At 51.3% G+C, this 25,527-nt stretch overlaps 2 protein-coding genes and 1 long non-coding RNA gene across 5 annotated transcripts in view; 1 reads left to right on the top strand and 2 right to left on the bottom strand.

Annotated features, from left to right (window-relative positions):
* Window positions 1–25,527, top strand: part of LOC310745974 (uncharacterized protein) — a 618,230-nt gene that overhangs the window by 327,651 nt on the left and 265,052 nt on the right. The gene's annotated exons all lie outside the window — the stretch shown is intronic.
* The window catches only part of LOC310746292, a 284,046-nt gene that overhangs the window by 136,205 nt on the left and 122,314 nt on the right, over window positions 1–25,527 (bottom strand). The gene's annotated exons all lie outside the window — the stretch shown is intronic.
* Window positions 7–24,919, bottom strand: DRC11L (dynein regulatory complex subunit 11 like). 3 transcript variants are annotated; one of them, XM_083579474.1, is made up of 19 exons: window positions 24,834–24,918; window positions 23,340–23,667; window positions 22,372–22,500; window positions 21,887–22,075; window positions 21,183–21,254; window positions 20,238–20,443; window positions 18,834–18,918; window positions 18,542–18,685; window positions 18,316–18,391; window positions 17,517–17,623; window positions 17,298–17,402; window positions 17,108–17,154; window positions 9,700–9,782; window positions 7,521–7,628; window positions 7,200–7,399; window positions 4,672–4,758; window positions 4,287–4,464; window positions 3,382–3,620; window positions 7–1,983 (listed from the first exon to the last, which is right to left on the bottom strand). In XM_083579474.1, exons 1-19 carry the CDS (start codon window positions 24,842–24,844, stop codon window positions 1,876–1,878), a joined length of 2,502 nt encoding a protein of 833 aa, XP_083435600.1. In that variant the 5' UTR covers window positions 24,845–24,918; the 3' UTR covers window positions 7–1,875. The 3 variants fall into 3 exon arrangements, with proteins under 3 accessions (XP_083435600.1, XP_083435602.1, XP_083435601.1); XM_083579476.1 differs by lacking the exon at window positions 3,382–3,620 and having other exon boundaries at window positions 24,834–24,919; XM_083579475.1 differs by lacking the exon at window positions 7,521–7,628 and having other exon boundaries at window positions 24,834–24,919.

The following is a 25,527-nucleotide window of genomic DNA, read 5'->3' as shown; positions in this document are numbered from 1 at the left end:
TCTATGTTCTATTTAAGGACATCCATGTCTTTTATTTCCAATCAAGCACACACAATAGATTGAAGCAAGAGGACACCCAGAGCTCCAGGCAGGACAATTCTGCAAAGTTTTTTGGCAGGTGCTTCGGCTGGTGCCCTTTAACACACTCCCAAGTCCACCCCCCTTTCATTCCACTAGCAGTGCTGCACTTTCCTCAAAAGTTCCCCCAACATTTCAGGCTCCCTTTTTGAAAAGTGACACAACTGCTTCTCCAGCCTGGGGGAGAGAGGCTGGCAGTTTGAGTGCGACTCATTTTGCAAAAGAGGCATGTTAAGAGAGAGTTAGGGGCCTCGAGATAATCCCCGTATCTTCAACCTTGTAGGCTGACCCTCCTTCTCTCTATATCTGTCTCTCAGGGCCACCAGATCAGCTGGTTAGGCTAGTCCCAGAAACTTCCCTCTCCGCATTGGGTTATTACATTTCTATCCCACCTTTCCCTCCAGGGACCTGAAGGTGGCACTCAGGGATCTCCCCCTCCTCATTTAACCCCCACAACAACCCTGTGAGGTAGGTTAGGCTGAGAGGCAGTGACTCACTCAGGGTCAGCCAGTGAGCTTCATGTTTTAGTGCGGGATTTGATCCCTGCTCTCTCCTATGCCCTAGTCCAACGCTCTAACCACTACACCACACTGCAACAAGCAACTTGGTTGTTTTCTCAGTCTATAATTATAGCTTCTCTCTGCATGCGGCTGCGACAAGTAAAGTCAAGAGCCGCTCGCCTTCTGGCTTGCTCCAAGTAGGGCATGAGACTCTGAATCTCAAGCCCCACACTGGGCAAGAGAGTCCTGCATTGCAGGGGGCTGGACTAGATGACCCTCAAGGTCCCTTCCAGCTCTACCGTTCTGAGATTCTATGTTCTACTTGAGGAGGAGGACCTGCTCTCTGTAGGCAGCCCCCCCCACTGCTTAAGAGCCCTGCTTGACCCCAAACGGCATCACAATACACAGTACGTCAACCCCCAGGCAGTTTTGCCACTTCCCCCCTGCAGAGCCAATTTCTCAGAGAACAAGACTGGTGCCTCCCCAGCCCCCAGGAGATGGCTAAATGCTTAGGCTGTGCACTGGATCCAGCCAGATTCCAGAGCACAGAGTGGGGCAGATTCAGGCTGATTTGCGATTGCCCTGTGCCTGACTCCCCATTTAATTGATGGAATTGGAAGGTCCCCAAACTAGGTCAGGGGCTGGATGTGGCTCAAGGGTCAGCCCCAGATCACTCTCCCGGGAGGGGGGCAGGGGCTGACCAGCGCTATTTCACGTAGCTTCCGAATCAGTCTGGCCTGAGCAAGGATGCAGAGCAGCTCCAGCCCTGGGGTCCTTCAGGCCTAACTCTGGAGAGGCCCAAGGCCAGGGAGATGCATCAGACCTGACCTCCCGGTGTAGGGCAGCCCCTGTCCCTCAAGCTCCCTGAACTGACGCCCCTTGGCCCCCAGGACCCCTTGTGGTCAGTAGGCCCGGTTCACCACTTTGGACCATGAAGCCCACCTGCCCAGAAGCAAGCCAGTCCTCCTGTGGGCTGAGGTTGTCCAGGCCTCATCCTGCACCCATACGTGTCTCCCATAACCCCTGCGCACACTGTCTGCCTTGGGAGGTTTTTAAGCAGAGGCTGGATGGCCACCTGTCGTGGATCCTTCAGTTGAGATTCCTGCATTACAGGTGTTGGACTAGATGCGCTTGGGGGACCCTTCCAGTGCCACAATTCCATGATTCCTGGGAGCACACTTAGGGGTTACAGACACCCACTTCCCCACACACGTGCGCCATGCCAGCCTTTGCACGTAACTCATTTATGCTGCAGCTGCAAAGCGTCTGCTTCCCCCCTCCCCTCCCCTCCCCCTCATTATTTCTTCTTCTTCTTCTTCTTCTTGTCTTTCGCATCGGCTGCCCTGAGCTTCTCCTGTTCCGCCAACATCTTCTTCTTGCCCAGGGGGGTCTTGCTGTACCAATCCTGCAGGAGGAGGTCCAGAAGGCGGGAGACTTTCAGGAGAGGGACCCTGCCCAAAGGCGTGGAGGAAGGCGGGGCTCAGAGAAAGAGCAGGAGGAACAATAGCTCAGTGGGTTAGAGGCTGGTGCTGCTAAGGCCAAGGCTGCAGGTTCGATCCCAGCTGCATATTCCTGCCTTGCGGGGGTTGAGCTAGATGACCCTCAGGGTCCCTTCCAACTCTACACCACTATTTGTTATGCCCCAGGCATGTCCAAAGTCCATTTGGGGGGTCTAATCTGGCCCACCAGTCGGTTTAATCTGGCCCCTGTGGCAGTTTACTAAAAAAAGCTCAACAATTTAAAAAAAGGTCAACAGCTTTGGTCGGCCCCCATGGCCCTTCACTTCATCAAATCTGGCCCTCTTTGAAAAACGTTTGGACAGCACTGCGCCCAGACAAAAATTCCGCGATTACATCCTTTGCTCTCTCTCTCCAGCCAACCTCGCCTTGAGCAAATCTCTGTTTTGCTGGCTGGCAATAACATATTTATTACTCCACAGGTTCCAAAATTTGCCTTGGCTGCAAGTAAGTTGAGCGCTAGGCACCAAGGCAAGAATCATGATGGGGAGTGTGAGATGCGGAGTGCTCAGTAAGTTATGCAGGTGTGATTTTCACATTTCTCTGCATTTGCTTTGCTGCTGTTGCTGTTTTAAATTAAATATTTGTATTTTAGGCATTGCGACCAATTGTGACGGCTTATAGCTTATAGCTTTTAGCAATAAATATTTCATCCAATTCCATGTTTCTGTGTTTCAGGCCCAATGCTTGTGGGATATTTAAAATCAGGGGTGCCAATTTGAATAAAATATTGTGGGGGGGGGGAGAGATAAGCCCTGCCCCATATAATCACATGACACGGTGCATGCACACCATTTGAATGACAATGCCCATCAACTTTGGGGGATCCTGGCCCCCTCAATTATTTCATTGGGGTGCGTGAAGACCCCTCAGCCCCTAGGAGTTGGCTCCTGTGTTTAAAATGCAGTCACAGCAACAAGTCTTGTTTTGCTAGATAGGCGCTGAAGCTCATAGTGTTTCCCTGTAAACTTGCTAGAGAGAGCTCTGTGAGAGACACCCCCACTTTGCCCTGACGGGGGGGGGGGTGCAGAGCTATATATTCTCCTACCTGCCTGGGCTCCCCCTCTTTTTATTCCTCCCTTCTCTTTCCCCGCTCTGCCAGCAACGTGAGAACATCTGCATGTCTGAGCTCCGAGCTCAGACCCCTTTTCCACTGGGGGGACGGGGCCTGCCTGGCCACCCCCAGCCCAAGGGGACGGGAAGAGGCTGGTGGGTTTCTCTCCCGGAGCCTCAGGGCGAGGTCAGCCAGAGGCCACCTAGGGGCGGGGGCAGGACAGGCTACGCACCCTGAGCATGGCCTCTTCCGCGGGGTAGATGGGGTCTGCCCTGGCCAGCATCTGCAGGAGCTCCCCGGCGTTCAGCGGCCTTTTGGGGAGCTGCAGGAGGCGCCTCTCACTCAGCACGGACTTCACCGCCTCACTCATGCTGCCCTGGCTGTAGCCATCCGACACCTTCGCCAGCGCACTGAGGTCCAGGGTGCTGGTGACGACCCCGCCGTGCCTCTCAACCAGCCGCTTCCACGTCACTGGGGAAAGGGGGCAAGGGGGTCTGTCAGGCCCCCTTCTGTCTCGCGGCCTCAGCCCCCCGGTGCCTGGACTGATGCAGCAAGCAGAACTCCTTGATAGTTTCATGCAATGTTTTCTAGTATCCTATCTACCTCTTTGATGTTTCTTTAAACTATCAGGCAGTGTATATATTTTACGAAACATATAAACCGAAAACGGCTGCAGGTGGCTTGGCTGAACTGTTCTGGAAGCTCTGACCAGAAGGATACTGGAATCAGCAAGGGTGACCCATCTGGTTGGGCCTCCCCAGCCACTCTGGGCAGCTTCCGACAAAGATTAAAAATACATCAAAATGTCACACATTAAAACTTCCCTGAACTTCCCTGACCTGAAGGGGCGGCTGTGCAATGACAGGTCCATGATTCACAAGACCACGGCCACCCATGACTTGCATCCTCTACCCTCTGTCCTCCTTAGTGGGGTCCTTAAGCCCCATGAAAGATCCTGCTTGGGGGTCATTTTCCACCCCAAAGGTCAATCAAGGCAGGAAGAAACAACATCCCAGCAGTTCAGGATTTGTTCCCAGAATTTGACACAGCTACTGCCTCCCGGAGACCGGCTGAGTGTTTGGATCCTTCCCAAAACACATCCTGTGCCCCCAAACCAGCCCAAGCCCCTCTCCTCACCGTAGCGTGAGGCATAGTCTGGCCGGTGGATGAGGAGGATCCTCTCATAGGTCTTGCAGAGGCCCTTGATGTCCGCCAGGTAGGGCTGGTTGGACGTTCCCATCAGGAGGACGCGGTCCTCAGCCTTCAGCAGGTTCAACGCCTTGGGCAGGTCCTTCTTCAGCCGCTTGGGGTCGTGCTGTGGGGCAGCAGCCACCCCATCAGCCCCAGGCCAGGGAGAAAGATGGCAGTGAGCCTCTCCCCCAGGGAAGCAGATTGGGGTGGCCCCCAGACAGCTTCAACCTGCTTTTTTCCAAGTTATTGGACATCAAGGCTATTATTGTCAAGGCTGTTCAACCCCCCTTCCCCCGGTCACCCTCTGGGCATCTCCTCCCACCTCACTCACCTCCTTCTCCTCTTTGGGGACCTTCTTGTAAAAGGTCTTCTCTGTGTCCCCCACCCAGATGACGGATGGCTGCAGCAGACGGGCCACCTGCAGTACATGGGGCACAGAAAAGAACTGTGGGCAGATGCTGGAAAGTGGCCCCCACCTTTCGGACCAGAAGGTCTGCAAAGTGAGGCTGGGGGTGGGGTTGGTGCAGCTGCTCCCAAACTACTGCTGCATCGCTCCGTGTCCAGAGAGGAAGGCCACAGCAGAGCACTGGGGCACCACCACTGCCAAGACTCCGTTTAGAAGTTGACCAGATGGAGGAGGGTTGTGTGGGTCTTTGCTGCAGCCAAAAGCAACCATTTGTGTTTTGCTAGAGGGGCAGGTGAAGGGGCTGAGGCTCAGCTTTTTGTGAACCCTTTTGAGGTGTGGGATGTATCATTCACTGAAGCAGTCAAACACAACATTTCCTGTTTCCTAGAGTGTAAAAGGTAAAGGTAAAGGGGCCCCTGACCATTAGGTCCAGTCGTGGCCGACTCTGGGGTTGCGGCGCTCATCTCGCTTTATTGGCCAAGGGAGCCGGCGTACAGCTTCCGGGTCATGTGGCCAGCATGACTAAGCTGCTTCTGGCGAACCAGAGCAGCGCACGGAAATGCCGTTTACCTTCCTGCCGGAGTGGTACCTATTTATCTACTTGCACTTTGATGTGCTTTCAAACTGCTAGGTTGGCAGGAGCAGGGACCGAGGAACGGGAGTTCACCCGTCATGGGGATTCGAACCACCGACCTTCTGATCGGAAAGCCCTAGGCTCTGTGGTTTAACCCACAGCACCACCCACGTCTTCCTAGAGTGCGCACACAGGGAAATGTTGCTCCAGCCAGGAGGACTTCCTGTCACACCTGCTCTGGAGCATCCTCCCCGTGTGACCAGGTAGGTGGGCGTGACCCGGGGAGACCCTACAAAAGGACTAATCATCTTCCTCTTTTGCTGCTCTTTTGCCATCTTCTGCTGGCTCTTAGCCACCAGCACATGGCTCATCCTTACAGAGGATGGAAACCACAAGGTAAAAAGTCTCAGGCCCACCTCAGACTTCTTTTCTCTACACAGGTACCTGTAACTACCAGTTAAAGCCTGCCTTCAGGACAATACTGTGACCTGAATGCAAGTAAACTTTACCATTACTTTTAAAAGAAGACTGTCGTATCATTACAGTGGTACCTCTGGTTACAAACTTAATTCATTCCGGAGGTCCCTTCTTAACCTGAAACCATTCTTAACCTTGTGGGATGTGAAACACAAGAGCAGTCAAGTACAACAATCCTAGAGTGAACATGTTTACACAAGGGGAGGAATGTTTGTCCAGTCAGCAGTTAAACTTCCTGTTTCCTTCTGGGCTGGGACAGACTTCCTCTGCATGTGACTAGAGGTGGGTGTGGCCTCACCTGTGCAGGTAACGACAAAAGCACAGGGCAGGGCAGACATCTCTCTCTTTTTGACTACATGCATCGAAGAAACAACATCTGCTTAGCCAAAGATGCTCTCTTGGCCTCCAGCCAAGAGAGGACAAAGGGACTGTCTCCTTATGAGATAGTTTCCAGTTGTATGTTACTTTTCTAAGCTAAGTCTGCCTTCTGGGATCTGATTGTGAACAGAATGTGAGTAAACCTTTTTTATACTTTTCTAGAAGACTGTGTCATGTCTTATCTTTTATGAGGGAATAAGGGGAAAATACCAGAACAGTTATTATCGAGGCTTTAGCGAACCTGAGCAAAGGCATCCGCTGTGAGTTTAAAAAGGGGAATGTTACTCTGCTAAACTGTTAACACAAGTTGGAAAGGCTATAATCAAACAATATATCCTCTCCTGCATCCCTGAACATTCCCACAAACCTGAGGTACCACTTTAGCTAATGGGGCCTCCCGCTGCCACTGTGCTGCCCCACTCAATTTCTGTTCTCATCCTGAGGTAAACTTCTTAACCCAAGGTACTACTTCCGAGTTAGCGGAGTTTGTAACCCGAAGTGTTTGTAACCCGAGGTGTTTGTAACCCGAGGTACCACTGTATTGTTTTTAAGAGGGAACTAAAGGGGAATGTTACCAGGAACAATCCAATCTGGACAAGCCAGACTGGATTGCTCAACTTATTCCAACGAATCCATCAACTCGCTTCCTGCTATGTACAAGGGAACGTGCCCTGCTACTAGATCATCAGCGTTGCGTGAAGAAGGATAATATTTAATCAATATATCAATATATCCTCTCCTACTATCCACAACATTTCCACATGAGGTGTGTTTTTTGAAAAAACAAACACCTATCAAGCAGTGTATAGGTTTTATGAGATAAATAAATAAATCTTCCTTGCTCCCCTTCTTCCTTCCAGCCAGCCCTATAGCGACCCTTGCCAGCTACAATGCCAGGATCCAGCGGAGGACTTTGGACTCTCAGATTTCCCCAGCGCCCTGTGTGATGCCGTAATTTGATGACCCATTCCCGTTCCCTAAAACCGCCTCTGCTGGAGCTTGCCCTCTCCCTGCCAGACCATACCTTGAACACCAGGTGGATCATCATCTGAAGGCCGGCCTTGCCTGGGTACTTCCCAACCAGGTTCCTTGGGGAGAGGTCAAAAAGGTTGGCGCCTGTCTCTGTGCACACGGCGTGGACCAGCATCTTCTTCCCAGTCCCCCCTGGACCGGCCAGGAGGAGGGACTTCACCAGGGGGGCCATCTCATGCACAGCCTGAGAGCCTGTGGGGGGAGGCAAGAAAGGGGGTCTCCACACCCAGAGAAAGAGGGCAGGACCCAGGGCAACGGTCTGGAAGCAACACCCAGGGCACATTATGGGATGGGGGACTGGCTGCTGCCCTACCCAGACGCAGGACAGCATACAGGGCAATGTTCTGGCGCACGTCCAAAGTGGAGGGGATTGGCTCGATCTCCTGCTGGCGGAGGTAGGTGCCCAGGTAGCAGAAGTCACCTGGTGTGGAAAAGGGGAGGCAAGAGGAACAGGCCCTCAGCCAATGTCTAACAATAACAACAACAACAACAACAACAATAATAATATAATATGCTGTGTACCCCACGCATCTGACTGGGTTGTCCCAGCCACTCTGGGTGGCTTACAGCATATATAAAAGCATAGTAAAACATCAAACATTAAAAACTTCCCTAAACAGGGCTGCCTTCAGATGTCTTCTAAAAGTCAGATAGTTGCTTATTTCTTTGACATCTGAAAGGAGGGCGTTCCACAGGGCGGGTGCCACCACTGAGAAGGCCCTCTGTCTGGTTCCCTGTAACCTCACTTCTTGCAGTGAGGGAACTGCCAGAAGGCCCTCGGAGCTGGACCTCAGTGTCCGGGCAGAACGATGGAGGTGGAGACGCTCCTTCAGGTATACAGGGCTGAGGGCTTTCAAGGTCAACACCTACACTTTGAATTGTACTCGGAAACGTCCTGGGAGCCAATGTAGGTCTTTCAGGACCAGTGTTATATGGTCTCAGCGGCCGCTCCCAGTCCCCAGTCCAGCTGCCACATTCTGGATTAATTGTCAGTCCCCTCCCTTCTCTGGCAGGTTGGTTTGTGGGGACAATCGTGGTCAGGCAAACAGGGCCCGCTATTTGCGTTGGTGGTGGTTGGACCCAGCAGCCCCCCAGGAGGTTCCTTCCAGCCCTACCACTCTATGGCAGATTGTGAGCAACGGTTCTCTGTACGTGCCCAGTGGCACACATTCCATGGCTGAGGTGGAGTAAAGGGGATTTTGCTCATATCCCCCCAGAGGGAGTCCAACCGAAGAAATGGCAGCAGAGGAAAGGAGAGGAGGAGGAGGAGGAGGAGCTGCTCTGTTGTATCAAGAGATGTTCAAGAGATGGTGTAGTGGTTAGAGCAGGCAAAGGCAAACTCGGCCCTCCAGATGTTTTGAGACTACAATTCCCATCATCCCTGACCACTGGTCCTGTTAGCTAGGGATGATAGGAGTTGTAGTCCCAAAACATCTGGAGGGCCGAGTTTGCCTATGCCTGGGTTAGAGTGTGGGACTAGGACCTGGGAGAGACCAGGGTTCAAATCCCCCTTGGCCATGAAGCTCCCTGGGAGACCTTGGGTGGCTTGCTGCCTCTTGAACTAACCTACCTCACAGGGTTGTTGTTGTGGGAATGTTCAAGGATGCAGGAGAGGATATATTTTTTTGATTATAGCTTTTCCAACTTGTGTTATCAAGTTTCGCAATTTAGCAGAGTAACATTCCCCTTTTTAAACTTGCAGCGAATGCATTTGCTCAGGCTCGCTAAAGCCTCTATAATAACTGTTCTGGTGTTTTCCCCTTATTCCCTCATAAAATATAAGACACGACACAGTCTTCTACAAAAGTATAAAAAAAGTTTACTCACATTCTGTTCACAGTCGGATCCCAGAAGGCAGACTTAGTTAGAAAAGTAACATATACAGTGGTACCTCGGGTTAAGTACTTAATTCATTCCAGAGGTCCGTTCTTAACCTGAAACTGTTCTTAACCTGAAGCAGCACTTTAGCTAATAGGGCCTCCTGCCGCCGCCGGAGCACGATTTCTGTTCTCATCCTGAAGCAAAGTTCTTAACCTGAGGTACTATTTCTGGGTTAGTGGAGTCTGTAACTTGAAGCATATGTAACCTGAAGCATATGTAACCCGAGGTACCACTGTACCTGGAGGCTGGAGGCCAAGAGAGCATCTTTGGCTAAGCGGACGTTGCTTCTTCGATGCATGTAGTCAAAAAGAGAGAGATGGCTGCCCTGCCCTGTGCTTTTATCATTACCTGCACAGGTGAGGCCACACCCACCTCTCATCACATGCAGAGGAAGTCTGTCCCAGCCCAGAAGGAAACAGGAAGTTTACCTGCTGGCTGGACAAACATTCCTCCCCATGTGTAAACATGTTCACTCTAGGAATGTTGTACTTGACTGCTCTTGTGTTTCACATCCCACAGTTGTGAGGATTAAAGGCAGAGAGGGAAAACCATGGATGCCACCTTGAGTTCCATGGAGAAATAAAGACAGGGTGGAAGGTAAGATGACTCACCTGTGTAATCGGCCAGATGCACCTTCTGTGGCTTCTTAATGATGCCCTCACGCACAAGCTCCTCATAGAGTGATTCGAGGGTCCTGAGGGACAGAGGGGAGGGAGGCAAGGCTCAGCCAGGGCTGGGGGGGCTGGGTGGGGGTTCCCCCAGCAATATATTATTATTATTATTATTTTTATTTAGTTTTATTATTTATACACTTCCCATCTGGCTGGGTTTCCCCAACCACTCTGGACGGCTTCCAGCACATATAAAAACATAATGAAATGTCAAGCATTAAAAACTTCCTGATACAGGGCTGCCTTCAGATGTCTTCTAAAGGTGTATAGTTACTCATCTCCTAGACATCTGCTGGGAGGGTGTTCCACAGAGCGGGCGCATGTGCCACCACCGAGAAGACCCTCCGCCTGGTGTGGGAATGTTCAGGGATGCAGGAGAGGATATATTGTCTGGTTATAGTGTTTCCAACTTGTGTAAACAAATTCACAATTTAGCAGACTAACATCCCCCTTTTTAAACTTGCAGCGGATGCATTTGCTCGGGTTCACTAAAGCCTCTATAATAACTGTTCTGGAGACTTCCGGAGGCGGCGCGAAACTGTAATGGCGGTCCTCTTCTAGTCTGAAGAGGGGCTCCGCAGGAAAGGGTCGTTTCGCTGCGGCACAGCGACGACCCATCAAGAAAAACCACGAGCAGAGTGAGCTCGTGGCCGTGGGACTCGGCGGGCACCTGGAGCGACCCCGAAATCGCGAAAGGAACCCCGTAAGGGGCTCCGGAGTGAAAGAGGGGTAGCGGTGCTGTGAGTTCATCGCTCTTTCTGCGGGAGTGAAGCCGCGCAGCTGTTGCAGATGAGCGCCGACCTTTCTTCCTTTAAAGATTCGACTGAAACAACAAACCCGTGAGTAAGGACGTTAAATTCGGCAGTAAATTCTTGAAAAAAATTTTGGCTGTAACCGGGAGACGTTAAAAAGGAAGTCCGCCTCCCGGAGCTGCTTACAAGATCAAAGCAAGGGATCAGAGAAGCGAAAAGCGGCTGAAAAGGGATGTTTTAAAGAGGGACTTTCATGCACTTTCAGAAGTGACTGTTAACGAGAAAAGATAGACTTATTTGTGAGCAATTTTTTAAAAGGAAAATTGGAGCGATCCTCCCCAGTAAGATCATTCAAAGCTAAATTCCAAATCGTCGGGCTGCTGGAGGGGAAACTGTTTAACTGCGGAACTGTTACAAATTGTTACAAACTTTTACAGACGTATGGATACCCTTGAGCTTTTGAGCTTTAACAAGCTGGACTGGATACAAATTGTAGGCACCTTTTTGAAACTTTGTTAAAAGTTTAAAGTACTCTGCAGGACTTGTTTATTACCATTTGGGACTATTGCATTTCTGTTTTTTAACATACAGGGGACTTTAATGGCGGAAAAGTTGCCTTCTTCTTTTTGAAACTTTGGTGGTACTCCCCCTAGAGGATTTTGGGAATATAAGGCCTGGGAACAGCTTTTTATGTTTACTCTCTCTCACTGGATTGTTTTTAAATTGGATCTGTCTTTCCCATGGGACAATAACAATTTGACCTTGAACATTGACTGATGAGTGGTACAGGAAAGACAAGAGCAGCCAAAGCCAAGGAAGCTAAGGAGAAGGAAAAGGAAAAAAAGCAGGCACAGCTTGTACAAACAACTTTGACTCAGGGACGCAGATCATCAGTTCCAGCTGTGCTGGGCGTACAAAAGGCAGAAGCCGAAAAGTCTAAAATTCCAGCAGAGGAAGATATGGCAGCAGGAGCATCTGAGGGAGTTCTGAAACAAATCTTGGAGCAGTTGGCAGCTTTAAATCAAAAGGTTGACAACCAATCATCAAAAATTGACCAAGCTACATCTTCGATCCAGAAATTGACAGATCAGGTTTCCCAGCATACACAAGCAATTGAAAAATTGCAAGGAGCTACACAAGAAAACCGTAATTTGGCTGGGGAAGCTGTTCAAATTGCAACGGCAGCTAGAAAAGAGGTCGAGGAAGTTAGAGGTGAAGTTAAACCTTTGCATAAACAAATTGGTGAACAACAAGCCTACCTCTCGATGGTGGAATTGAAAAATCGTGAGAATAACCTCAGATTAAGAGCAATCCCAGAAATTGAACAAGAAGATTTAATTGGATTTTTGACAACAGAATTTTCAAAATTCTGGGGCATTAAGGAAGAAACTGACTTTAAAATAGTGTCAGCTTTTCGGCTGGGAAGATTGGTAAGGAAGGACAGACCCAGAGATTGTTTGATAATTTTGAGATCAAGGGAAGAGAGAGACAAAATATTAGGCCTACATTTCGCAAATACATTGGTGATACAAGATAAAAGGGTGGAAATTTACCGAGACATCCCAAAACAGTTATTGGACTTGAGAACCACTTATTCAGAACTGGCAAGACTGCTGAGAATCAATACAATTCGTTATAGGTGGGAGTTTCCACAAGGGTTATCATTTACTTACAAGCAGAAGAAGGTAAAGATAAAAACACCAGAGGATTTACAAAAGTTCCTGCACGATCACGGTGAAGATCTCCAAAAAGAAGCAGCAGCACTTTGTCCTCTACCACAAGTTGGGATTCCGCCTGGAGGCGGAGCAGGCCCTACACCCTCGGGACCAGAAGATACACCACTCTAGGTGTAACAAAACAGTACAGGATGTCTCTGCAGCTACTTAGTTGGAATATAAATGGCGGAAATTCTCCGGAAAAAAGAAGGAAAATATTTCACATATTGAAGAAAGAACAATTGGACATTATTTGTTTACAAGAAACCCATGTGACCAGGCTTCACAGAAAAGTCTTAGTTAACAAAAGACTAGGCCAAGAATTTATTTCATCAGACAAGGTTAAGAAAAGAGGCGTGGTGATATATGCCAAGGAGAGCCTGGCACCAAAATTTGTATTTAAAGATGAGCAAGGAAGAATCTTGGCGATTGAAATCCAGACACAAGGAGAAAAAATTTTGATATTAGGAATATATGCGCCAAATGACGGGAAATCAGAATTTTTTAAGAAGCTGCATGAGACCATGCTGGACTATATGGACTACAACAACATCATAATGATGGGAGACATGAATGGAGTGGTATCTACACATATGGATAAGTCTCAAAATCAAAACTTAACATCAGATGGCAGACTGCCTAAAACTTTCTTTGAACTGATTGACAATTTGGATCTGATTGATATATGGAGGACAAAAGACCCCCTAGGTAAAGAAGGAACTTTCTTCTCTGAGGCCCACCTGTCATGGACAAGGATCGACCAAATCTGGACATCTAGAGGGCTGGCACCCAAGACTAGAAAGGTGGAAATCTGCCCAAAAACATGCTCCGACCACAATGCTTTGAAACTAGAACTTAGACTTACCCAAACCGGTTCCTTCAGATGGAGAATGAATGACACCTTATTAAGAGATCAAGAGATTGTGAAAAAGGCCCAAAAAACGTTAAAGGACTATTTTGAAATCAACCTGAACACTACAGTTGAAAAAAGAATGATCTGGGACGCAAGTAAAGCCGTTATGAGAGGGTTTCTGATACAACAAAATACAATCAAGAAAAAGCTCTGGAATGGAAAGAAGGATAAAATATTGGAGAAAATATATCAAGGTGAGAAGAAACTGAGAACCAATCCCAAGTCAAAGGAAGTGCTGAGAGAAATCAAATTCCATCAAGCACAATACTCTAAACTGATAAATCAAGAGATCGAATGGAAAATCAAACAGATGAAGCAAAGATCGTTTGAATCAGCAAACAAATGTGGAAAGCTGCTAGCTTGGCAGCTGAAAAAAAGACAAAAGTTAAATACAGTGACAAATCTAGAGATTGAAGGAAGAATGGTTCAGAAACCAGAAGAAATCAGGAAGTGCTTCCACAGATACTTCAAAGAACTTTATGCACAAGGGCCTCAGAAAGAGTTGGAGATAGATCAATTTTTAAGGATAAATGGACTACCAAAAATAACCCAAGATAAAAGATCAATCTTGAATTGTAAAATAACTCAACAGGAAATTGAAGGTGCCATTCAGAATATGCAACTTGGCAAATCTCCAGGCCCGGATGGGCTTACCTCCAAATACTACAAGACTTTGAAGGACTACTTGACACAGCCTTTGATGGAGGTATGCAACCAGATCATGGAGGGGAAGAGGGCACCGGAAACGTGGAAAGAAGCATTCATCACATTGATACCCAAGCTAGAATCTGAAAAGACCCAGCTTAAGAACTACCGTCCCATCTCACTCCTGAATGTGGATTACAAAATATTTGCAGACATTTTAGCAAGCAGACTTAAAAAGGTCTTAAATGAAGTAATTCACAAGGACCAAGCTGGCTTTCTCCCTGGTAGACATTTATATGGAAATACCAGAAACATCATTGACATTTTGGAACTATTGCAAACCAATAGGAACACAAGGGCGGTTTTAATCTTCATTGATGCGGAGAAAGCATTTGATAATATATCTTGGAAGTTTATGAAGAAAAATTTGGAAGGGATGGGAGTGGGACGGGGGTTTGAAAATGGAATAGAAGCAATCTATTCAGAACAGAAAGCTAAATTAATAGTGAACAATGTGGTGACGGAGGAATTTAAAATTGAAAAAGGGACACGACAAGGGTGCCCTCTATCCCCTCTTTTATTCATTTCAGTCCTGGAGGTGCTATTGAACATGATTAGGGAGGACCGGTTGGTACAAGGGATAGAGGTCGGAGTGAAACAATATAAACTGAAAGCTTTTGCAGATGACTTAGTTTTGACATTACAGGAGCCAGAACCCAGTACAAAAAGAGTTTTAGAACTTATTCATGAGTTTGGTCGGGTTGCAGGATTTAAGTTGAACAAACAAAAGACTAAGGTTTTGGCCAAAAACTTGACATCTACAGAAACAGAGGGGTTTCAGAGAGAAACAGAATTAAATGTGGTTAAAAAGGTGAAATACCTAGGGATCTATTTGTCTTCCAAAAATTTGAACTTATTTAAAGACAATTATGAAAAATGTTGGTCGGAAATTAAGAAGGACTTAGAAATTTGGTCAAGATTGAAACTTTCCTTGTTGGGTCGAATAGCAGCTATAAAGATGAATGTATTGCCGAAAATGTTATTTTTGTTTCAGACCCTACAGATCGTGGACAGAGTGGAATGTTTTGGAAAATGGCAGAAGGATATATCTGGGTTTGTCTGGCAGGGCAAAAAGCCTCGAATAAAGTTTAAAATACTAACCGACTCGAAAGAAAGAGGAGGGTTTGCCCTGCCGGACTTGAGGTTATATTATGAATCTGCAGCCTTCTGCTGGTTGAAAGATTGGTTTTTGTTAGAAAACACTGATGTCCTGGATCTGGAAGGGTTTGATAATGCTTTTGGTTGGCATGCATATCTATGGTACGACAAGGTTAAGGTTCATAAACTGTTCAAAAATCATATTGTCAGAAAATCAATTTTTGCAGTCTGGATGAAATATAAGGACTTATTAGAGAGTAAAACCCCGAGGTGGCTATCACCAGTGGAGGCCAAGGCTCGAAAAAGACCCAATATGGAGGCCTATTGGCCGAAATATTGGGAAATAATCGAAAAAATTGGAGACAACTGGAAACTGCAGAGTAAGGATAAACTAAAAAATAAGGTGCGAGATTGGTTACACTATGCTCAAATTCAAGAGGTTTTTAAATTGGATAAAAAAGTTGGTTTCCAAGTGGAAAAATCGAAATTGGAGACAGAATTGTTAGAACCAAAAACTAAGGTATTATCGAGAATGTACAACTTGCTGCTTAAGTGGAATACACAGGATGAGACAGTTAAATCTGCCATGATAAAATGGGCACAGGATGTCGGACATAACATTATGTTTGAAGACTGGGAAAGGTTATGGAACAACGGGATAAAATTCACGGCATGTAGTGCCCTGAAAGAAAATATTATGAAAATGTTATACCGGTGGTACATGACCCCAGTCAAGCTAGCTAAGATATATCACCTGTCTGATAACAAATGTTGGAAATGTAAGGAGGCAGAAGGGACATTTTTTCATCTCTGGTGGACCTGCCCAAAAGTGAAGGCCTTCTGGGAAATGATTTACAATGAACTGAAAAAGGTATTTAAGTATACCTTTCCCAAGAAACCAGAGGCCTTCCTGCTGGGCATGGTAGACCAGAAAGTGTCAAAGAAAGATAGAACTTTGTTTATGTATGCTACCACAGCAGCAAGAATACTCATCGCAAAGAATTGGAAGACACAAGATTTACCCACGTTGGAGGAATGGCAGACGCAGTTGATGGACTATATGGAACTAGCTGAAATGACCGGCAGAATCCGAGATTTGGATGAAGAATCAGTCGAGGCGGATTGGAAAAAATTTAAAGACTATTTGCAAAAATACTATAAGCTGTATGAACTTTAAGACAGTGCATGTTTTTGGAAAGGTTACGCTTTAGCAAATATGATTAAGCAAATGGTAAAATTAATGACAAATGAGAAAAGAAGTCAATGTGAATCAAACATTTTATGTTTATTTTAAAAGGTAACAAAGTTAAGATACAATATACTGAATATGGGTACATAATAATGGAAAGTTCCAACAAGGTTTGAAATAAGGTAACAAATTGCTGATATTGCTACTACAAAGAACGCAGATCTGGAAGGTGTGGGGAAGTCCAATGGTTTTCTTTTTTGTTAAAAAAATCAAAAATTGTTTCTTGTATTTGGGTTTTTCTGTATTGTATTGAATTGTCAAAATTATGAAAAGAAACGTAATAAAAATTATTTAAAAAAAAAAAAAAATATAATAACTGTTCTGGAATTTCCCCCTTATTCCCTCATAAAAGATAAAACACGACACAGTCTTCTATAAAAGTATAAAAAGGTTTACTCACACATCATTCTGTTCACAATAGGATCCCAGAAGGCAGACTTAGCTTAATGAAGTAACATACACTTGGAATCTATCTCATAAGAAGACAGTCCCTTTGTTCTCTCTTGGCCAAGAGAGCATCTTTGGCTAAGCGGACGTTGTTTCTTCGATGCAGGTAGTCAAAGAGAGAGAGAGATGGCTGCCCTGCCCTGTGCTTTTGTTGTTACCTGCACAAGTGAGGCCACACCCACCTCTAGTCACAAGCAGAGGAAGTCTGTCCCAACCCAGAAGGAAACAGGAAGTTTACCTGCTGGCTGGACAAACATTCCTCCCCATGTGTAAACATGTTCACTCTAGAAATGTTGTACTTGACTGCTCTTGTGTTTCACATCCCACAGGCACACCCCTGCTCCTTGGAATTTACGTAGCAGGCCTGTGCCCCCAGCACCACCTCCCCCCAACCCAGGAGCCACACATGCTTTTCTTCAGCATAGCTAGGAGGAACGGGGGGTGGGGGGAGGAAGAGAGGGGGACCTACCTATCTGGTGTCAGGTCCTTCTCCTTTTTCCCTTTCTTCCCCTTTTTCTGCTCCCAAAAAAAAAGTCAGAGAAAGTTGTTCTGCAGCTTTGGGCAGGTGAATGGGGGGCAGAAAGGACAAGCTCCTCCTTCATTGTCCCCCCAGGGGATGCTCCTTGGATAAAAGGCTTCTCCGTCCCCCCTGCACTGACCTTGGCACTCTTCTTGGCCTTGGCCTTGGCCTTGACCGGCCTCGCTACTTCCTGGTCGATGGCCAGCTTGAGCTGCTGAAGCTCCTGTCGCATCAGCTCATCCACCTGAGCGGGGAAGGGAGAGGAGGGGAGGGGCCTCAGGAAAGGGCTGCAGGGGCCCAGCTTCTGTGGCCCCTGGAATTTTGAGGACGAGGCCTGCCCCTCCACCTGGGCACCCACCTGCAGCCGAATCTCCTCCTCCACCTCCTTCCGCTTATCCACCTTGATCAGGTCCTCCTGGTAGCGCTGCTCAAAGTTGATGACCTCATCCTGGTCACTCCAGCAGCCTGGGGGGGGGGGGCAGGCAGTGCTGATGTTCCCATGCTGCCCACCCCCAGCCCTCGCTGCGCCCAGCAGCCCTGCCCAGCTTGCAGGTCAGTGCCCACTTGAGGACAGGAGGTCTGGGATAGAAGGCACCGTGGGGGGACATCTGGGGCTCAGTGGTGGAACTGCAGATTTGGAAGGAGCCCCTAAGGGTCAATTAGTCCAACCCCCAACAATGCAGGGGTCTTGTGATTGGCCCAACACCTAGCCATGATGTCTGGAGTGGGGTGCTCTGCCACTCTGGGCTGGGTGTGGAGCTCCTAGAGTGTCCACGATGCCCGCTTGTCCTCATGGCATGGGCTCAGAGCCAGATTACAAATAGGCAGAGTAGGCACCAGCTGTGGGCCCCCGCCTTTTAGGGGCCCCAAGACAAAGGATCACAACAGATACTGTTTGTTTTGTATAATCCAATTGTTGGTTGGTAAAATCAAGCGCGTATTTGGAGATAATTTGCAAGGGGGGCCCTGAGATGTTGACTGCCTAGGGGCCTCCACAAGGTTTAATCTGGCACTGTGTGGGCTCCTTCTCCCCCCCCCCCCATGCAATGGACCCTACATTGACCCACTGCTGGCAGCTCTGCCTGTCAAAGTGTCCCAAGAGCCCCTGCTTGCAACCCCCTCCTTCCCACACTGGGCTCCCCTCTGCCCTGCCTCACCTGTGTAGCGCAGGTAGCCCTGGTTGATGGTTGGCAGGAACTTGGAGGGGTGGAGCAGCAGGCCTTCGTCTTCCTCCTGAGGAGAACCTCAAACCCAGCATGTTAGCAGACCTCTAAGGTGTCCCCACCCCATCCCTGCACAGGTGGGCTGGGCTGTGGCCTCCCAGGGAGCAGATGGACTCCAAGAGTTCAGCCAGGGCAGGGAACCCCCACACACACTCCTCACCGCTTTCTTTTTCTCCTTCCCTTTTTCCTTTTCCTTCCCTTTCTCCTTCCCTTTCTCCTTCTCCCCTTTGTCTTTCTCCTCCTTCTTCTTCTCCTTCTTCTTGCTTTCTGCCTTCAGCTCTGCCAGCTCCAGCTCATTCTGCACCTGCGGGGGGAATCCGTGTGACTCCAAGAGGAATGGACTTGGGGGGGAGTGAGGGTATCTTAGGGGGGGTGGCAGCCTCCAGGAGGCTCCTCCTTAAGGCAGAGGGGCACTGCAAGCCCCTCCCCTCTTCAGCCCTTCCATCCAATACCTCTTCAGGGGTCTTCTGAGCAAAGAGGACAGTGCAGCCCCCCATCTGCTCATCAGGGTAGTCGGGGAAGGAGCCGACCAGGTCGCTGTGGGAGGCAGAATGGGGGGGGGTGAGCATCAATGGTCCGCTGAGAGGAGCCAACCAGCTCGTCCTTTGCAAGAGGGGGGCTACCGCTGGGGAGATTTAGGACAGGTAAGAGATAGCCCTTATGGAACTACCAGCACCTATGGCCACCAAAGGGCCTTCTCCGTAGTGGCCCCCACCCTGTGGAACGCCCTCCCATCCACTGGCAAGGAGATGACTTTTAGAAGACATCTGAAGGCAGCACTGCACAGGGAAGCTTTTTAAGGTTTCTGGTTTTATTGTTTTTATGTATGTTCTGTTGCAGGAATTTATGTATAGGTTAGGGGGGATGCCCTCCAACAGATATCATGAACATGCAGCCCACTACCAGAATCAGCACCATCACTTTTGTGACTTGTCCCCACAAAACACTTCATCACAGTTTCTTCCTATCTATTCAAAGGGCCTCTGCTGATAAATTTATTCACTGATAAATGTTATCTATGTACTGTCTCACTGGGAAAACTTCAGAAATTCATATAGACATGTGAGCTCAGCTACTCAGCAGCCCCTCTGCCTGAGTGATAATCCCTGGCATCCTGATACCTGAGTGCCAGACAGGTAGCCATTCCAGAAATAACAAACCCAGATGAAGACAAAAGGGTGGGATTAACTTGGCTGGGAAACAGGGAAATGTAAATATCTCTTTTGTTACACTTGATGGGTGTTTGGTGGAGGGCAAGGAGAACCATGGGGCAGGGTCCAGGATGCTCAGATTACTGCCACCAGACCTCCCCTTTCATGATGTATTAGTGATGTATGAGTGATGTAGTTTGGGGGGGGGTGTAACATGGGGATTAGCAGCTAATAAAAGTTTGGGTTCTCTTTTGTTTGGGGCTTCCATCTTGTTCCACCTGGTGGCAGGTGGGAGTCCTATCGCAACTGTCTTCAATCAAGACCAAGCCTACTGGCTGCTGTTTCGCTCTGGTATTCCTGGCTGGTGTCCTTGTTTTTTGTCCAAGGGAGCCCTCAGATTTCTCCGTTAACAGTTGGAAGCTGCCCAGAGTGGCTGGAACAATCCAGTCAGAAGGGATTATTATTATTATTATTATTATTATTATTATTATTATTATGATGATGGATGGCTTTAAAAAAGGATTAGATTAGAGAGCTAGAAATGGCTACAGACTGCCTCTCCTGCTCATGTTTTGCTTGCAGGTTTCCACTGTTCGTACTGGCACTAACAGGCTCAGTGCAGCCTTGGACCCGAAGCGCCTCCCGCTGTTTCCCGGGGCCCCTCGAGGCTCTCCGGGGCTGCCCTGCCCTCTCTCTGCTGCTCACCGGCACTCGATGAACCACTGGCGCAGCTGGTCCTTGAGCGCCTCGCACATGCTGGGCCCCTCCACTTCATAGATGGTGTCGCGGATGTTGTCGAGCGCCACTTGGTACTCGGCCTCGTAGTCCGCCTGGCGCATGCGGCGCAGCTCCTCGCCCAGCTGCGCCCGGATCATGGCCGGCGTGGGGCCCGCCAGCTCCGGCTCCAGTTCCTGCGCGGGGTGGGCAGTGAGCAGCTGGGGGGGCGACCTTCCCTCTCCCTCCCCCCCCCCGCCAGCCCCACGCCGAGCCGGAGGGAGGGAGAGATGCGACGGCACAGGCGAGGCCATTAGGCGAGATGGGAGGCGGGCGCCGAGCGCGGCCGTGTAAATTACCCCGTAATGAGTTTGTAATATGCGCGCGCGGCGCCTCCTTGCCCGGCAGCGGCCGCGGCGCCCAGGCACTTTCCCGCCTCATTGCCCCCCAAATGGATTTTAAATATCATTCCGAGGACACAATTATTTAAAACGCTGAACTAAACACTCGCTAATGGGGGGGAGGAGGCGGGAAGAGCCCCGGCGGAAACGGGACGGGGGGGACACGGAGAGACCCCCGCTTGGCGCAGGAGACGGACGCGCCTTGGGCTGCCCGGGCCGCGCCAGGGCGAGAAGCGCGGGGTTAGCAAGGCCGCGCGCCCTCCCTCCGTCCCTCCCCTCCTGCGCCAGGCCCGCGCCATCCCCGAGGCGGCCCACGAAACCCTCCAGCGGTGCTTCGGCTAAGCCGCTCCCGGCGAACGAGCCGAGCTGGCCCCGGCGGGAAGGGAAGGCGGTCCCAGTGGCGACCCTTCGTCCATCCCCGTCAGGGCCGCGCCCTCCAAGCCGGCCGGCCGGACAGCGGTGCTTGGAGAAAGGGGCGGGAGGGCCGTAGCGCCAAGGGCGAGAGTCCGGCACCGGAGGCGTGGCGCGCGCTCACCATGCCAAGGAAAACCATCTCCATCTGCCGGGATAGTTTGATGAGTCGTCGCTGCACGCACCCTTTCCAGATCTGGAGGAAGAGGAAGAGGGGACGTGAATCGGGACACACCCGGGACTGCGCTCCGCACTGACCAAGGAGGTCATCCGTCCAGGCTCGTGGGGCGTGAGGTGGGGGGCAACCACGAGCCTACAAAAGCCCACTTCGAAGAACAACTCAGTTCAATGAGGCGCCCCACAGTTTGACTCTCGGCTCCCCCATGAGGACCCCCGCCTCGCCGTGGCTCAGCGCAACATCGCGCCCAAAAAAGGCCCGCAAGGCGCCTTTCTACAACATGTCGGCGGGCGGAAGGCAAAGCTTTGGGACGACGTGCGTTTAGAGGATCAATGCACGTCCCTCGGCTACATTCATGACTTCGGCCTTCTGATTAAGCTGGTGTCAACATAAGCACCACACCCCGACGGCGACAGCGCCTTGAGTCGCCGCTCGATAGCGGCGGAGTAAGCAGGAGAGGCTAGTCCTGTCTCTTTGGGCTGGGGAAGAGGGAAGTCTGCGCCCCCTCGCCTCGAAAGGCCACCCCGTCCCAGCCTCCAACCAGAGCGGGCGTTTTTCGCCTTGTGGTCCTAGGGGCCAAAGACCCTGGCGAGCTGGCGTGGGGAACAGCCCCCCTCCTGCTCCTCCCTGGAGGCAAGGCCCCCCCTCACCTTCTGGATGGTGATGGCGGCCACGTCTCGGTTGGGCTCACAGAAGCCGCTCTCGCGCACCTTCCTCTCGCGCTCCTCGTCCCTCCGGATCTCCCACATGAAGCGCGCGCGCAGGCGGCCTTGGCGCATCCGCTCGGCCATCTGGATCAGCCGCACCGCCTCCTCCCGCGGCATGCTGGGCCGCGGAGGCTGGGGGAACGGGGCAGCCCTTTTCAGACGGGGCCCCAGCGCAGGGCGCCGTCGGGTGCCGCTGGCCGCCACGCCGCGCTCCTCCAGGAACCGGAGGGCAAGGATCCCGGCCGGGCAGGGCGTGAGCGAGCGCAGAAAGCTCCCGCGGTCTGGGCCCTGCGCCATGCGCCCCCCAGGAAGAACATGCAGACCCGCCCTCCCCTCCCCCTCGGGTCCAAGCCCAGCCTGGCACCGGGCAGCGCCAGGAGGAGCCCTTCGCCCGATCAGAGGCCGGTTCCCAGGGAGGGGGCACTCACGGTGGACCCCACTTGACTCTTGGTGGGCCCCATTTGACTCATGAGCCCGGTCAACAGGTCCTGGCGGTCCTGGAGGATCTTGGCGCGCTCGTGGAGAAAGTACTTGGGAATGGGGACCTCCATGTCCGCCTGCAAAGAGGGGGGAGATGGGGGCGGGAGGGGGTTGGTGGCGCCCCTCTTCCGCGGAGTCCCAGGCTGGCTGGACCCTGGAGGTGGCTCGTCCAAACGAGCCCCACGTTGTGCAAACGCGGGCTGCGGTTTCGGTTACTTGATTTCTACCCTGCTTTTCGGCCGCTGACAAAGGGTTAAAATGGCAACAGAGCCCGGAAAGAAGGCCACGAAACGCCGGGATACATATAAATGAGCAGCGTAAAAGCCGAATTAAATCCAGCTTTAATCACTTTAAAAGCAGCTTACGGAAGATTTAAACGGCCTCGAGAAACAAGGCTTTTCCTGGCACAGAAATGGCATCAAGGTCAGCGCCACGCCAGACTCCGCTGAGGGAGCGTCCCGCCTTCGGGGGTGGGCTGCACGGAGCGGTCCCTTCCCCCTGTTGCCACCGGTGGCACCGCGGACGGCAGGAAGGGTCCCGAGCGGAGGCGACCAGCTCCCCTTAGCCAGCCTGCGCAAACCGTCTCCCCGGATGCCGCTGCGCTCGAGGCACCCCTTTCTCCCGCCACCCCTTCTTGAGAAACCCTCCCTCCCTCCAGACCACCTTCTCCCGCTCTCCTAGCCCTTCCCGGCCTAAACCACGAGGACCAGAACCTCGCCTACTTTTCGCGAAAGGCAGCCTGAGATTCGGCCAGCCCTCGGGGGGCTCCTTCGAGGCTCTTCCTTTCAGGCCTAGTCTAGGAGAGCAGAGCAGGGGCCTTTCTTATGGGGCCCCTGGAAGGAGGGCAAGGACGAACCCCACAGGATCTCTCCCCGCGCACTCCGTCCCCCCCACCCGCTGCCAGCCCGGGACTGACCGGCGTCAGCTTGAGCTCCTCCAGCACTTGGTCCATGTAGTGGTACTCGGACAGGTCCAGCTCCACGAGCTCCTGCTTGAGCTCCAGGATGCGGCCCAGCACGCCCTCCAGCAGAGGCCGCAGCACCAGGCGCTTCTGCGGCTGCACCATCTGGTCGTAGCAAACCTCGAGGCGCCGCGCCGTCTGAATGTAGCGCAGGTAGAGAGTGGCCACCGTGTGGAAGAACACCGCCCGGTTCCGCTCCGGCTTCGTCGGCTGCGCCGGCAGCTCCTGCGCCAGAAGCTCCTTCAGGGCCACCCGGGACTCCTGCCACAGTTTCCCGAACGTGCTGCGGGAGGGAGGGAGAGCCGCGTCCCCAGTCCGCACCGCAGCCCAGGCCGCCCCTCGGGGCTCCGGCGGCTCTGGGAAGGCCAGGAACGCGCAGCAAGGAGGTTGCCTTCATTTGCTGAGGGGGCCAGTGCCGGATTTACGTTTAAGCTAAATAAGCCATAGTTTAGGGCCGCACTCTCTTGGCAGCCCCACAAAAAATTAAAGGGGGGAAAAACTGGATGTACATTTCCAAAATATAAGATAAAAAACAAATAAAATAAAACCTACATCCAGCAACAGTGTTTTGTGTTGTGTTGGCTCCTATGATGTAAGTAAGGGCCCCCGCCTGCTCCTTCAAATACCCCTGGTTTGCTCATTTCAATATATAGGGTGCCTACATTCTGCATGGACAGGTTGCATGGCATATATTCAACACAAAAGAACAGCGACAATTTGTTGCTGACAAAGGACAGTTGGACATATAAAAGGCCCCATTACCTTCAGGAGCTTAGGGCCCCATCTGACATAAATCCGGCCCTGTGAGGGGCAAATTGGCCAAGGAAGGGGCGGCCGCCGTCGAGAAAGGCCTCGGGCTGGCCGGGGCCAAGGGAATTGGAACCACCCAGCCCCGCCCTCGGGGGAAGGGGCGCCCCTGGGCTAATCCAAACGGCAGGAGGGAAGCCGTCCATGGCGAGATCAGATGCTCATGGAATCATAGAAGAGAAGGGTGGAACTGGAAGGGACCCCAAGGGCCATCTAGTCTAACCCTCCCCTTCCCCCATTGATGCCGGAGTAATGGAGGGCCCCACTTCCCTCGCGAACAGGCAAAACCTGGGACTCAGATCTGACCAGGCAGAACTGTATGGCGCGCGGGGCGGGTGGGTGTTCGGGCTCCTGAACACCGGACGCCTCCCCTTCCACGCGCCCCTGGCGCCCCCTCCCTCCTCCAGCCACCCCAGCAGCTGCTCCGTAGCCGCCCCCGGTGCTCCCGACCCCCTTTGCAGATTTGCCAGCGCCGCTCAAGCCAGCTCTGGGCGCGCCCCGTCGCCTAAAGGCAAGCGCGCGCCCCGGGAGCGGCTCCGAATCCCCGCATGCCCAGAGGGGCTTCCTCGGACCGGCCCGGAGACGGCCGAGCGGAGGGCTCAGCGAGCGCGGCTGCTGCAAGTTACCCCCGAGAAGCCACACCTGCTCGCCATGCTGCCCCCTCTGCCTCCCGGGCGCCGAGTTTCTCGCAGGCGAAAGGCGGAGAGGCCCCACCCCCGATTGTCCCGGCCAGTTCCCATAGAAACGAGGGAACAGGGAAGGGGCCGGCTGGCCCACCTGCAGAAGAGCGCAGGGCCCACCTGGAAGGGGGGTGACTCCCGGGACCGAAGGAGGCTCCAAGCAGCAGTGCTCCGTTTGGTACCTGCTTCTCCCAGCTCCTTGGCACGTCCAAGGAGCTATTTGCTGCCCAGGGCCGCATCCCTTACTGGAGAGCCTGAGAGCCAGCCCGTCCCTTGCCGCTGGCCTTGGAGGAGATGCAGGGCGGGATCAATACTTTTGGAGTCCCTCAGCACTTGAAAGATTTTGGTGCGCCCATAAATATCTAGTTCAAAATATAAACAATAATCTATACAATTTTATTTTTCGAAATAAAACCTACTGTAAAATGGAAAATAATGTTTTAATCTGATATACTTTCACTTCATTTGATAAATGTCCTCCTCTATCACATCCTCAAGAACCTACCCACCTGACACAAAACTGCACAAAAGACTGTCCATGTAGGCTACTACTGCTGCAAGAATGCTTGCCCAGAGTTGGAAGGATGATAAAAAGGTAAAGGGACCCCTGACCATTGGGTCCAGTCATGGCTGGCTCTGGGGTTGCGGCGCTCATC

This window comes from Podarcis filfolensis (genome assembly GCF_964270895.1).
Source record: "Podarcis filfolensis genome assembly, chromosome: 12".
Classification (NCBI taxonomy): Eukaryota; Metazoa; Chordata; class Lepidosauria; order Squamata; family Lacertidae; genus Podarcis; species Podarcis filfolensis.
This window is presented reverse-complemented; position numbering and strand designations above follow the sequence as displayed.

Bases quoted from the DNA above. Each gene is read 5' to 3' on its own strand.
- DRC11L (XM_083579474.1), bottom strand. The intron at 18,919-20,237 runs GTGAGCAGCAGA...TGCCTCCCACAG, and splicing joins CAGTGGTTCATCGAGTGCCG to CGACCTGGTCGGCTCCTTCC. The intron at 7,629-9,699 runs GTGAGTCATCTT...TTTCCACACCAG, and splicing joins GCATCTGGCCGATTACACAG to GTGACTTCTGCTACCTGGGC.